This window comes from Phyllopteryx taeniolatus, chromosome 8, assembly GCF_024500385.1.
Source record: "Phyllopteryx taeniolatus isolate TA_2022b chromosome 8, UOR_Ptae_1.2, whole genome shotgun sequence".
Classification (NCBI taxonomy): Eukaryota; Metazoa; Chordata; class Actinopteri; order Syngnathiformes; family Syngnathidae; genus Phyllopteryx; species Phyllopteryx taeniolatus.
The window spans coordinates 29,456,543-29,469,434 of record NC_084509.1 but is presented as its reverse complement, the minus strand read 5'-3'; the positions used below and the strand labels follow the sequence as shown (position 1 = coordinate 29,469,434).

The following is a 12,892-nucleotide window of genomic DNA, read 5'->3' as shown; positions in this document are numbered from 1 at the left end:
AGCACACGACGACAAACAGAGGGTTAAACGTGTTCGCTCCGAGTCGTTGAAAAGGGACCGGGAGGCGGAGCTTTGCTGCGCCTCGCCATCAAATCCGGTTACAAGCCTGAAAAGTCAATTGTCAAAGTTTGGAACCGAACGGCTGAAAAGCCGCCGCGGTCGATACCGGCCGTCTCCGTCAGACTGCTGCCAGAGCCGGCGTAACGCACCGCCGGTCGGGCCCGAGCGAGATGTCTCGCGGCTGAGAGATGAGCGACCCCGGGCGAGAATTCGACACGTAAGGCAAGGGAAAGGAAATGTAAACTGTCTCACGCACTGTCTTAACAAAACACAATGCGGCCCAGCATCTGGACAGTGGACGTCATGGCTAGCCATGTGCTTCTGGCAGTGCGTCAAGTCATCATTCAAACTGTTCCGCCGTTGCTAAGGATGGTGCTAGCAAGCTCAGCATTAGCATTACTGTTGCACTAGTCTGCATTGTTTGGATTGAATAGATACACTAAAGCTGTTATAGATGCTTCGATATTTGTTACAGCGACTGGCACAGTTGCTGTTATTTGTCGAGATTCTTTCCTTGATTGGAAGTGTATTGCTCGCGGTTTGCCATTATTTCTTTTTTTTTTAGAAATGGAAATGAATCTTTTCCCTGTTTGCACTTTCTTTCTCATCTGATTGGACCACATGTCAACTAGAACTTTAAAACTAAGGTGCGTACCGAACCATGATATTTTTTTTAAATTTTATTTTATGTATTTATTTTTGGGGGGGGGGGGGTGGATACGGTTACACCTCTAAAGCTTATCATTTTGTACAACTTCCTACTAAATTGTCTACAGTGCTATGGGTCGTAGCTTTAGTAGACAATTGATGCACTGCAACATTGTGTCCCCCTCCCCTGTTTCTCCTTGATATCAATTCTCCAGTCTGACAAGCCAGCTGGTTCCAGTAAGTCCCAACTTGGTCCCATTTGGCAGCTTTTCCCGTGTAATCCCTGCATCGGTGTGTCTATCTGCGTGTGCACTTTTGTGTGCGTGTTAGGGGAGCGTATTTGTAAAAGAGCCACACACGTACACACAGTTGGGAACGGTACAGATGGCCACAGATTTACAGCGTTCTCGCTTGGCCTTGCGCAGCTCGGATATCTTGTGGCTCACAAAGCCCGGGACTGATACCGAGCTCCTAAATCACGCTCTGGCGGGGACTCAACTCCCTCCATGCCGCCCTCGCCTTCCGCCATCCCACACACTACATCGATAAACACGTGAAAAAACCTGCTTTCTCACGCTCTTTTTAAGACGTTTTTGGTCGTTTCCTCGCTAGTCAATAGTTTGCTATTTATATGGATAATGGTTTGCAATTAAATGACAAAACAAGCAGGTAGTTGTAATTTCAAGCCTCAATTGTAATATTCTGAACCTACGATAACAAGTTAGAAATCATTTGCTTGTGATATGCTGAACAGCGTCTGTGACCCAAGATGGCATATTGTATCGTGGTCTGTGAAGTTGCTGGACCGGCCGGGCCAGCTGCCATCGCTCGTGTCGACTACACTGGTTTGTGTTAGCGAAAGACCTGAAGGTGGAGCCAGATGAAGCCAAATGTTCCTTCTTTTCCTTTAATAAGATCAAGAAAAGTCGTGACTCAAACGTGACTTTCCTGAGGTGTGTCGCATACTGCATTTCAAGACACGGTGTGATAACACAGATGAGTACTGTTCGCATATAGCATGGACATTGTTGATTCACTGAGCTTCTTGAGCTTTGTATGGGTGAAAAAAAATGCACACATAGAAATGAACAACAGTCCATTTGTGTTGAACACAGTAACTTGAAAGTGAATGACACCTTTTTTCGAATGATTGCTTTTGACTCATTACTGCATGTTTCGGTGTTTAAGTCCCTGGACTTGTTGGTAGTTTATCAGCTCACCTTAAGGGAAAACTGTTCCTGGTTTGATTTAGAATACATTAATGATATGAGATTCTGCTTCCTGTCCCCTCTCCAGAAAAAAAAAACATGATCCGCTCCCATATTTAATTCATGACAAGTCCCATCTGTTGGCGGTGGAGAGAAGACCAGACACACAGGGAAGCAAACTTCAAAGGTCCAAATGCTACTTTCCATTATTTCCTATGGGATGAAAAAAAAATCCATTCTAATAATATAGAAATGTGATTGAAATGTGTTAAACGCAAAGGTGCGCTGGGATGCAAAGAAGGCATGCGGGATGGAGTCAAATCAGAAGGATGGTTACTTACCGACACGGCCGTCTGAAGAAACGACACAAACGAGGAGTGGACACACACACACACACACACAAGAAAAAAACACAAATAAACAAAACACAGACGTTTACCGAAAACAGAAGCATGAACATAAAAAAAATGAAATCAAAGTCAGAATGAATGACATATTGAAACCAAGCAAGACAGGGAAGGTCCAGTTTTTGCTCCCAATCCATTGCAGTGAACCCCCGCAGACTCGCGGTTCAGCGTTTGTCAATTCAGGTTTGCAGATTTTTGGGGAAAACTATGATCTCCTGTTTAGCGAAAAACTCACCTATTCATGTTTCTGATCTTAGGCCAAAGCCATGTCTAATACAAAAATAGGACTTTGATGCCATTTTATCGCTTATTAGTGACAAGGTATTCTGTTGAAGTGAAGGGAGGAGCTTCATTTAGCCTTGGCCATAGGATTTTGAAATCATTTTGTGGCATCTAAATCAATGAGAAACCTTTTTTGGGGTTACCCAGGGCTCAGTCCCTAGCCACCATAAATATCGGGGCTTCACTGTACACAGAGCGCCCCCTGGTGGTCCGAGGTGGCAGCCGCTGGACCCTCTCTGTCTACGTCAATGAATGCTACAACGTTATGGGTGGTTGGCAAAAAGCCAGACGGGGGTGCAAAAATCCCAGGGGTGCTGCTACTTCAATTTTCAATCCCAAGATTCCAAAGGAGAAGGGCTACGGAAAAGCTCAGGGGTGCCCCAACAAGCCCCCCCCCCCCACCACCCATGCCCCGATGTGCCGCCTGTAAGCGCTCCTCCACGGGGACCTCCAACACGCCGGGTTTAATGGCAACGAGACTGCCGACAATGCTGGGAAATTATGGTCAGGACCTTTTTATTAACCCCGCAAACCCCCAGGTGAGGGACTGGCGGTGTGCGCCAGTAAACTGTGAAATGGCTTCGCTGGTGACTGGATGATTGCGAAGGCGACGGCAACCGTAGAAGAGGAAAGGAGGGAGGGGCAAAGTGGCGCGCCTGGGCAACGTAAATAATTAAACGGATTCATAGACTGCCGACATCTCTGCGGGCTCGCGGGTGACGGCATTTGCGTTTGGACCTGTCGAGGCTACAAGTCGGCGAAAGGGGCGATGGGGGAAAAAAGAGACATTAACCTTCTTGGCGCTGCTGTGAACAGAAAAATGTTGCTGTGGGCGCACGTCTAAACACAACCGGCAGCAGATATTGAGCAATGTCTGAGAATGCTTCCTATCTATCTATCCGTCTATCCATCTATCCATCTATCTATCTACACATGTGTAAAGGAAAATCATTTGCTCAACTATTAACGTATTAAGACAATTCGATATTTTGGTACAGATTCTACAGAGAAACACGAAGCAGATGTACATGTGTTGCTTTTGAGGGCTTGACACCAGCGCAACATATTCTACCGCTCAAAAGTTTGGGCTCACTTATAAATGTCCTTGTTGTTGAAAGAAAAGCCATTTTTTGGTGACGATAAGCAAATGAATCAGAAATACAGTCTCGACATTGTTAATGTGGTGGATAAACAGTAGTTTTCGTTCAAAAAAACAAGGACATTTCTACTGTGACCCCCAAAGTCTTGAACGGTATCTGCGTTTGGCCCATGAACACGACATGTATAGCGGGTGTCCCTTAAGTCACTCTACATTCCCTTTTTGTTTTTCGTTTCAGGTATCCTACGGACAGACGTGAAGCCATCAGCATTTGACAGCTCAGGCTTTGCCGTTTTTGCTCGCCAATTGACACGACATGAGCGTCTGCTCAAAATTGCCGTCTGGCAAGACGTTCTTTCCGTCCCAGATTGCAGTTCGGTGCCAGTTCGAGAAGCTTTGTCACACCGCTCCGACACATAGTACAACTTAACGAAAACAGAATCTGTTCTTGACCAACCGGGCAGCGGAAGGCTTGGACGAAAACACAGAACTCTTAGAGCTGGCATCCACGCGAAGCCAGGGAAAGTCTATCCAGAAGGCTGCACCGCAACTCCGAATCAACAAAAGCTTGATTCAGTGGATCCTTCGGAGAACGATCAAGCTTTAGCTGTCACGACTTCAGGTGAGTCAAAGGCTTCAAGCGGAAGATTATGCGGCAACCTGACTTCGGATGGCAATAAATCTTCTCAAACCGGCGCTGAACTTCTGTCAGGGAAGGAAAAGCTTCTTGCCAGGCGACAATTTTGCAACGCCAATCCCCTGTCAATTGGCAAAGCAGGGGCAAGGCAATGATATGCTTAGAAAAACTGCAAAGAATGAGCCTTCAAATGCTAATGGCCTCACATCGGTTGGTTTGATACCTGGAACTAAATAGAAAAAGGAAGCGAAAGTTTGTGCGCAGGCAAGGTGTTAACTAACTGGAGGGTTAGAACAGACGAAAGGCTTTTTCTGGGAACAACGTTGCGTTACCTCGGACGGTGAGGGTGGCGGAGGCCTCCAGCTTGCCCACGCGGTTCTCCGCCACGCAGCTGAAGGTGCCCTCATCGTTGACGGACGCCTTCTTCACCCTCAGCACGTAGTCGTCCTTGTCGTATTTGATTTCGTACCTGTCGGGTGAAACAGATGCAAGGTGAGGTCTCCCCCCCCTAAAAAAAAAAACAACACAAAATGGACAACCAAAGTTGGCGACTGCCTCATGCTCATTCTGACAAATGGAGATTGCGAGGCGGATCAATTATTCAACGAGGTCGGCTCGGAACCCCCAAACGTGTTCAATATTTATGAAGTGTTTTTCGCAGCGAGTACGTGGTGCATCTTCATAAAGCGAACGGCGGTCAAGGTCTGACTGAATGCGTGCAGTAAGCACACAAAGTCAAAAGTGCTTTCAATTCGCCCGCAGTAATTAAATATGTTTGCGTTGTTAAAGCTGTTGACAGGATGAGCATGTGGTGAAGAGGGAGGAAGGGGGAGTCGGTCGCTTGAAAAATATCTGCCGTCTTTGGTTTAGTATAAGAAATGGATTGAAATCAACACAAAAGCTTCCACAAACGGCCTTCGCCATCGAACAGAATAAAGCGAGTGATAAGAATCACGCGCTTTGCCACCGAGCGGCACGGTTCAGTTGTCGCGTAGACGGGCGGGATGGTGATAGCAACACGGCACAGTCCATCGAGTGTGACGGTTCAGCTTGCATGTTTGGGAACTGTTTACAAAGGAAAAAAAAAAAAAACCCCAAAACTGCTCAACTGTCGTTTGGTGGAAACGCACCTCGCGGGCTTTCTCCAAGACACACAAAGGAACTCACTGGAAACCCACTAAACATGTCTCATGTACTGAACCTTAACTGTACTGTGTGCTACAAATGCGACACCCCCCATTTCTAACACCCAACGGCTTTATTTGGATTCTTACGATGCCGTGAAACCCAATAATCCGCGTGCGTGTTTTCACAAGTTACGCAGCACAAGAGACTTGCTTTATATTGTTCATTGTTGCTTTTGTCCGACAGGACACGTAGTCGTACCAGCGTGACCGACTGTATTATTCTTTTCAAAGTCGACTGTGTGCACCGTACGGCGCTTGCCACCGGAGGCTCAATATGTCCCGTCAATCCGTGGCATCTAAAAACAAAAACAAACTCATTCGTGACATTTCTGGAGCGAGCTTTATTGGGAGCGCTTACTGCCGGTTTCGACTCTCGTAACTTCTCTTCAGTGCTCATCGGCTGTCCGAACCCGCGGTCTTGTTTCCAGTACTTTGTTTGAAACTCGGGTTACCTTCACTGACCCCCTGAAGACCCCATCTCAACATCTTTACGGAACTGACCTTTTAGTTTTTGGAGACTCTTTTGAAACCTACAAATGTGAACAAATAATGAAATAAAAGTTCATTATTTAAAATGTATTGTAATTTCGAATGTGATTTTTTTTCAAATGTGTTCTTAATTTTTGTTTCAATAATTGTAGTTATTAATTATTACTCAATATACAAATGTTCATCTTGAATTTTGTACACAAAACTGTACACAATACATAATACAACTTTAAAAATGTCTGTTCTTCACTTAGAAAACAATAATAATTAAGAAAAATACTAAAATTAAAGAAATACACACAAAATGGATTATCTGAATTGTTTTCATATGAATTTAAAAAATATATATAAATGTTCATCCCACAACTGCAAAAATAAATTGATTGGAAAACACGATTTATTTTATTTTTTTTACATAGATACACCTGACGTATCCTATATTGTACATTTTATAAAATGTGTCATTTGTTTGATGTAATCATTTTATTTGATAACAATAGTCCTAATCTTTCACCACGGTGAAAAACGAAGCATCGTCAGCTCACATTTGCCCAATGAGCAAAAGAGTTTGAATCTGGAGCTTTGGTTCGTCCACTGAATGGAAGTCAACGTTTGTGCTTGATTTCTGCTTGCTTTTTCCTCCAGAGATCAAAAGGCAACTTTTGTCGTCGTCGTCCAAATTGGACTCAGACTCCTTGTGGCCACAACGAGAGAACAGTAGCTCTTTATTGGCCGACAATTCTGTTTTCGATTACAGCGGGAATGTCGTTGCGAAGCTGAGCCGAGTTTTCTGACGTTACTGTACACGCGCGCGCGCGCGCGCACACACACAAAGCATACAATCATCCAACACATCACTCGGGAGTGATGGGAACGTAAGCGAGTGCCCAGACAAGAGAAGCACTTTGGTGCCTGATGTGTGTGGAGAAGAGATGAAATTCGACATGCAAAACTCCTCCCATCATTTTAGAGAATTGGTCTTGGTAAATCTTTCTTTGCCCCCCACCCCACAATTTAAAACCGTTTAGCTAATATGTTTGTGACACTCATTTGTTGAAACTGCAGCCCATTTACGATATTCGATTTATTATTGATTTAGCGTTGCCGAAATTCGCCTGTTTTGAGATCCTACTCAGCCCGCCGCCTCAACTGTCAAACCATTGCAGAGTAAGGCTTTTGTTACCGTGACAACCGGCGTCGGCGCCAGGGAACATTTTCTTTTGTGGAGGCGGCACTTCATCCACAAGTAGTGTGCGGAAAAACAGTGGAAGCATTTTCACCCGTGGATGCAGCGCTTCATACGCGGCTAATGTGCGGATCCGTGCATGTGCTGCGTGCAACGTGTTAACAACTTCACCGTCCAATCAAAGTACGTGTCGCTTATCTTAGAAGCTGACGCTGTGAGCTGATGCTATCCTGTGCATCCAACAACACTGCTTCTCCGCTTCCCTTTTGGCTGTGACATGATTTCATGTCTCAAACAGTACATTGGGCACGGGGCTTGAAAATCGAGATCTTCACCCAGCGTAGCTGCCAAGTCACGGGCGGAGAAACTCGAGTGCGACCGCGGTATTACACAAAGGAAACGAAAGATTCGAAGAAGGTTGTTTAGATTCACAGTTGACGTGCGGGAAGGGACTCCAGAGACACAATTCATTAGTTGTGTGGAAGCCTTTCAAAAGTCCATTTTCCTTAGCAAAAAAATCTGTTTTGTGGATGTGTGGGAGGCAGAAGGCAACTCGGACTCCTAGCTGGAGAATGTGGCTCCTCTCCAAAATTCCTTTCATTTTGACTGGCTTTCGGACTTGAACCTCGAAGCGAATCAAAAGTGTCCGAGCGGCCATCGACCCACGAGAGGGAATTCGTTCACCGCTCGCTTCTCTCCGCAAGCTCTGAAGCGGACTCGTGTGCCCCGTTTCTTTCTTTCTTTTTTTTTTTGTCTGTGCCTCACGCAGGGTCCAAAAGTTCACCCGCCGTGTAGATTTTCATCATATTTTAGCGTGGATAAATAAAAGATGCAGTTTGCTCCGGGCTGCCTTGCCACGGGGAAAAACCCCCCAAAAACCAAAAACAACTCGACTTGCTGCCAATGAGGTGGAACTGACAAAATAAAAGAGTTGTAGCAGTGGAACAAAGTTGAGCTTGTACAGAGTTGTTTCATTTTTAGACCAAAATGTTATTGCAATTTGAATTTTCAATTCTTAGTTGGTTGTCTTTGGACCAAATTTCAGGTCAGAATTCCGACTGTTCGACTTCTGGATCAAAATGTTCTTTGCATTTTAAATTGGAATGAACAATTTGAGGGATTTTTTTTAGCCATTTTTAAATAATCTTCAGTTATTATTTAAGAAAGAATTCCAAGTTGTTTGACTTTTGAACCAAATTTCAGGGTTGGAATCCTGCGTGATTTGACATTTGGACTTTTGGACCTGACCCCAGAGAAGATAAATTACACAAAATAAAATAAAATAAAATAGCATGAGTGATTATTTTTTTAGGAGTGAGAGAATAACATGTAATTAAATAAATAAATGCAATAAAAACACAAATAAATGAAAACAAAATAAAATATTTAAATGAATCAAATCAAAATGAACTAAAAACATGAATTTAATGAGCGAATGGACTAATCATGTTTTTGATGCAAACAAAACAAAAAATAAATAAAAGGAATAAAATAGAATTGAATAACTCTCAACCAAAATACTTCAAATAATAAAATGTATAAAACCAAAATAGATCAAATCATAAAAATGAATCAATTGATTAGTTTTGACTTTTTAAAACAAACCTAAAAATCAAATAAGATAAAAAAGCAAATCAATTAATGTTGAAATAAACCATGAAAAATAAAGATGCAAAAATAAAACAATTCCATGCCATTAAGAGACGAGTGATGGACTGCTATTCATTACACCGTACGAGTAAATAAGCCTTAAATAAAAACAAGTCGCAGCTAGCCCGAGCGGCTAACGTCTCGTGGGAGCGGTTCTGATCCATTCGATAGCTAAAACAGAGCAAATTCAAAGCGGGCGTGACGGCTATGCGAGCGTGCTAAAAACAACATACAAGTCCGGAAGCCGCAATAAAGCTGTTTGACGATTAGAATCTCACCTCGTATCGTATCGACAATTAACCCTTAAAAGATGTCATATCTTATTACCTGAGCTGTGTTATTAATATTACATGTGCAGCGTATTTTTTTTCCCCTCCCTTTTTGTTCTGCGCCATCCCACACCGGCGAGGGATGTATAAGATCAGCCGGCCGTTGAAATGAAGCATCTGTTATGACTTGACGACTTCATTTGCCTTTTATGGATCTTTTCCCTGTCGTGCGCCAGATTGCCATTTTAATTGTTTCTGCATGCGTGCGCGCAGGCCTGCTATCCTCGGTGGGGTTCTTATTATATTGCAGCAACTGGCCCGTTATATTTGGAGAAAAATGGAGACTGCGATTGTGAAAGGAGCCGCAGTGCAGCCGGTGGCATTCTGGCGTGCAGCCACTGCGAACGGGAAAGCGCTGTTTGCTCAGCTCCAGCATCCACGCGAACGTGCACGAAAACATTTGGATGGCAAAGAAGCCAAGCGGCGTCTCCTCGCGACGGTTCATCGTCGGTTCGTCGTAGGAAGGACACGGTCGCATTTGGCCAAACAAAGAGGCGGGAAACACAAAATGAATGAATTTGAATGATCGCAGGAGCGAAACACTGCACTTATGTTGTGGCTAGTTCATAGACAAAAAAAAATTATGTTCATTTGACACGCAGTTTTATTTGTCATAAAAGTTTGACCTATTCATTCATTCCTATTTTCAATTTTTGTCATAACATCTCAAAGTTGACATAGGAAAATGAATACCCTCACCTGGAAGTTTTAGTTTCAAATTTTGCAATAGCGTTAAGACTGTTAAACTGTAACTGAAAACATTTGCCTTTTTAGCACAGTTAAGAACAGTTTAACGATGGCGACAGTTGGACCCGGGAACAGATTATTTCAACCTCACTGACTTCTTACGGGAGTACGTTGGAGGTTTCACTCTCATGTGGTTGGCCGTGATGATTGTTTCATGCGGTTCAGGTTTTTGTTTGGGAAAGAAAAAGGACACTCATGCTCCTCTATGGACTCATTTCCAGAGCCAGCTGCCTTTCAACGACTGGTATAAAACAGTTTTTTTCTTCTGTGTTTGCTTTGGCTCGGTGCACAAAAAACATCCCAGCGGAGAGTGGGAAAAAAACCAAAACAAAACCTTATCGAACACAAACACGCCGCCCACTCTTTAGCCTTGAGGATGATGTCATCGCCACTTCTGACAATGACGCTGCTGTTTGAAGTTTAGCCGCAGGGACTCGCACGGAACTGCAGCAAGCAAGTACAAGTCACGGGAACCGAGAAAATGGACGGATTTTAAGGCGTGACCCTTCGAAAGTCACTCAGTAGAGCCTCCTGGAAAATTTGAAAAAAATACAAATAAAATAATAAAAGAAATCAGCCCCTGACACCGACCGATTCCAGCAAACAATCGGAACATTGTCGTCATAAAAGGACGCGCGCCCAAGCCAAATATTGAACAGGAAGTCAGCCATTTGGGGCAAATGCAAATGGCTGACTCATAATTGTTGTGAAATGTCGTCCGGTAGGAAAGGAAGCAAGTATACCAAACAGATGGGGGACGCTAAACTGCCCCGCCTAATGTGGGCGGAGCATGTTGTCAAACTGATGTTCATTTCAATGATATGACTTTGTTTTTGTGTTTTTTTCCTAATACGGCAGAATTTGAATCCCATTTTCCTCTCTTTTCCCTTGTTGCTACTTTGCGCGTCACAGGTCGGCTCACCTCCCGCGAGGAACGTCGACGTCGTCCCTCCTCCAGCGCACGTTGGGCTGGGGGTCTCCCTGCACCTGGCAGCGGAACTCCACCATCTCGTCCTCCAGCACCACCTGGTTGATGGGCCGGCGGAGGAAGGTCGGTCGCTCTGCCAGCGGAGGAAATGACACACTCATTTCTACAGCTAGCCTACGTACTGCAGCTAGTTGTGAGCATTAAACCTCCTGTCGTCATGTTCGGTACATCGAAAATGTTCTTGGGGCAATGTGACCTGCTGCATGTTTCGTCAAAATCATGAGAAATATACAGCATATGCATGAAAAAAAGAAAATCAAAACACATTTCGCCCACTCTTTTACATTTGTTCAATTCTTGACATTTCAAAAAATGTAAAAGATTTTACACCCAATAGAAGATTGATCGGCGTTTGTGACATTAAGCACAAACTAACCTCCTCGCTAATAAACAAAGAACAATGATTCATTCCCTTTAAAACCCTCCTGTTACGTCTGTTTCTCCGGAACAGCAACGTTGGTCCTGGGTCAATTTGACCCGGGTTATGTTTGATCAACCTGAAAGTGTCAGAAACATTTTTTTTTCTTCTCTGTAACCTTGATAACTAACAGAGGAATTACTACAATGTAACCCTCCTGTTTCATTTGTTTCTGGGTAAAAGCCAAACTATTTGGCCCAACTTATGTTTAATTCACCAGCAAGTGTCAGAAACATTTTTTTTTTCTGTGTAACCTTGACAACTAACAAAATAACTAATGCATTTTAAACCTCCTGTTTTGTTTGTTTCTCAGGAAGAGCCAAAATATTCTCGGGTCAATTTGACCCAGGCATGTTTCTTGATCCAAAAGTGTCAGAAAAAGATGTTTCTGTGCAATCCCTTAAGCTGGCACACGCAGTGAGTCATTTTCAACCTCCTGTTACGTTCGTTTCTCAAAAACAGCAATAATTCCGTGGGTCAGTTAGACCCATGTATGTTTTATTATTCAAAAAGTATCCGAAATGGAAGAAATAAATATCTGTTATTTTAAAGTCCATTACTAACCATGTCATTGGAAATATGTGAAATGAACCATTTTCATTGTGTATTTTGATTTCCACTTACTAAGCCAAGCGGAAGTTTCACGCTGAAGAAACTACATTGAACTTCAATGGGTCCGTTTGACCCGCAACGTAACAGGACGGTTACTATTACCAACCGGTCTTGTGTAATATATCGTTGGAAATCCTGATTCGACGCCTTGACGTCGCGGTATAACTTAGCGTCAAGGATGTATCAGATGTTGCAGGCGTACAGAGGGTGGAAAGGAATCTTACCAAACACGGTGACTTGTGCCGTTTCGCTGTCCCGTTCTCCCACCATGTTGGTGCCCACACAGATGTACATGCCGGCGTCACTTTTTTTGGTGTTGGAGATCATCAGCTTCCCGCCACGTATCTGAAGTATAAACAGTTTGTTTTCCGCACTTTTCTTTTGTCCTTCACAGATGTGAGGAAACATCTGGTTGAGTTTGTCCACTCACCGTGACTCTGTCGTCCCTGTCTTCAATGCGCACTTTGTCCTTTTTCCAGTAGATGGCGGGTTCGGGGTGACCTCTGGGAGGAACGCACTCCAGGATGGCCGGCTCGCCCGCCGCCACCACCGCGTCGCTCGGGTTCTGCCGGAAGTCGTCTCGCAGCACTAAACGGGAGGCGGAAAAAGAGAATCTCGAGATATGTGGCTAGCGGAAGTCTCAAATATTTCAAGTTGACTTATCCGAAGGTAAGACTAACCATGTTAGTAATTAAGCTGAATGTGCGCGTCTTTATTACCCACAAATAATTTTAGGGTAACCCTGACTTTGAACCCTAAACCTCAGCTTCAGATTCAGAATATTTTGTCAGTACCAGAAGGCAAATTCAGTTTTACAATCAAACCTGATTTGAAACCTAAACCCTGACTTGAAAACCGCTGTGAAAAGCAAGTTTGAAACTGTTACCCTGACTTGGAACTCCAATTTGAGAACCCAAATCTGGCTTCGAAGCCCAAATTGAAACC

General features: G+C 43.9%; 1 protein-coding gene across 10 annotated transcripts in view; it reads right to left on the bottom strand.

The window, feature by feature from the left end:
• robo2 (roundabout, axon guidance receptor, homolog 2 (Drosophila)) overlaps positions 1-12,892 on the bottom strand; it is a 298,134-nt gene that overhangs the window by 53,722 nt on the left and 231,520 nt on the right. For 7 of the 10 annotated variants that reach the window (XM_061781153.1, XM_061781161.1, XM_061781159.1 and 4 more), the window contains exons 3-7: positions 12,378-12,535; positions 12,172-12,292; positions 10,852-10,990; positions 4,674-4,810; positions 2,258-2,269 (exon numbers count right to left, since the gene is read on the bottom strand). In XM_061781153.1, coding sequence (XP_061637137.1) covers positions 2,258-2,269; positions 4,674-4,810; positions 10,852-10,990; positions 12,172-12,292; positions 12,378-12,535 — 567 coding nt within the window. The remainder of the gene's footprint in view (positions 1-2,257; positions 2,270-4,673; positions 4,811-10,851; positions 10,991-12,171; positions 12,293-12,377; positions 12,536-12,892) is intronic. The other 3 variants (XM_061781154.1, XM_061781162.1, XM_061781163.1) reach the window with 1 other exon arrangement.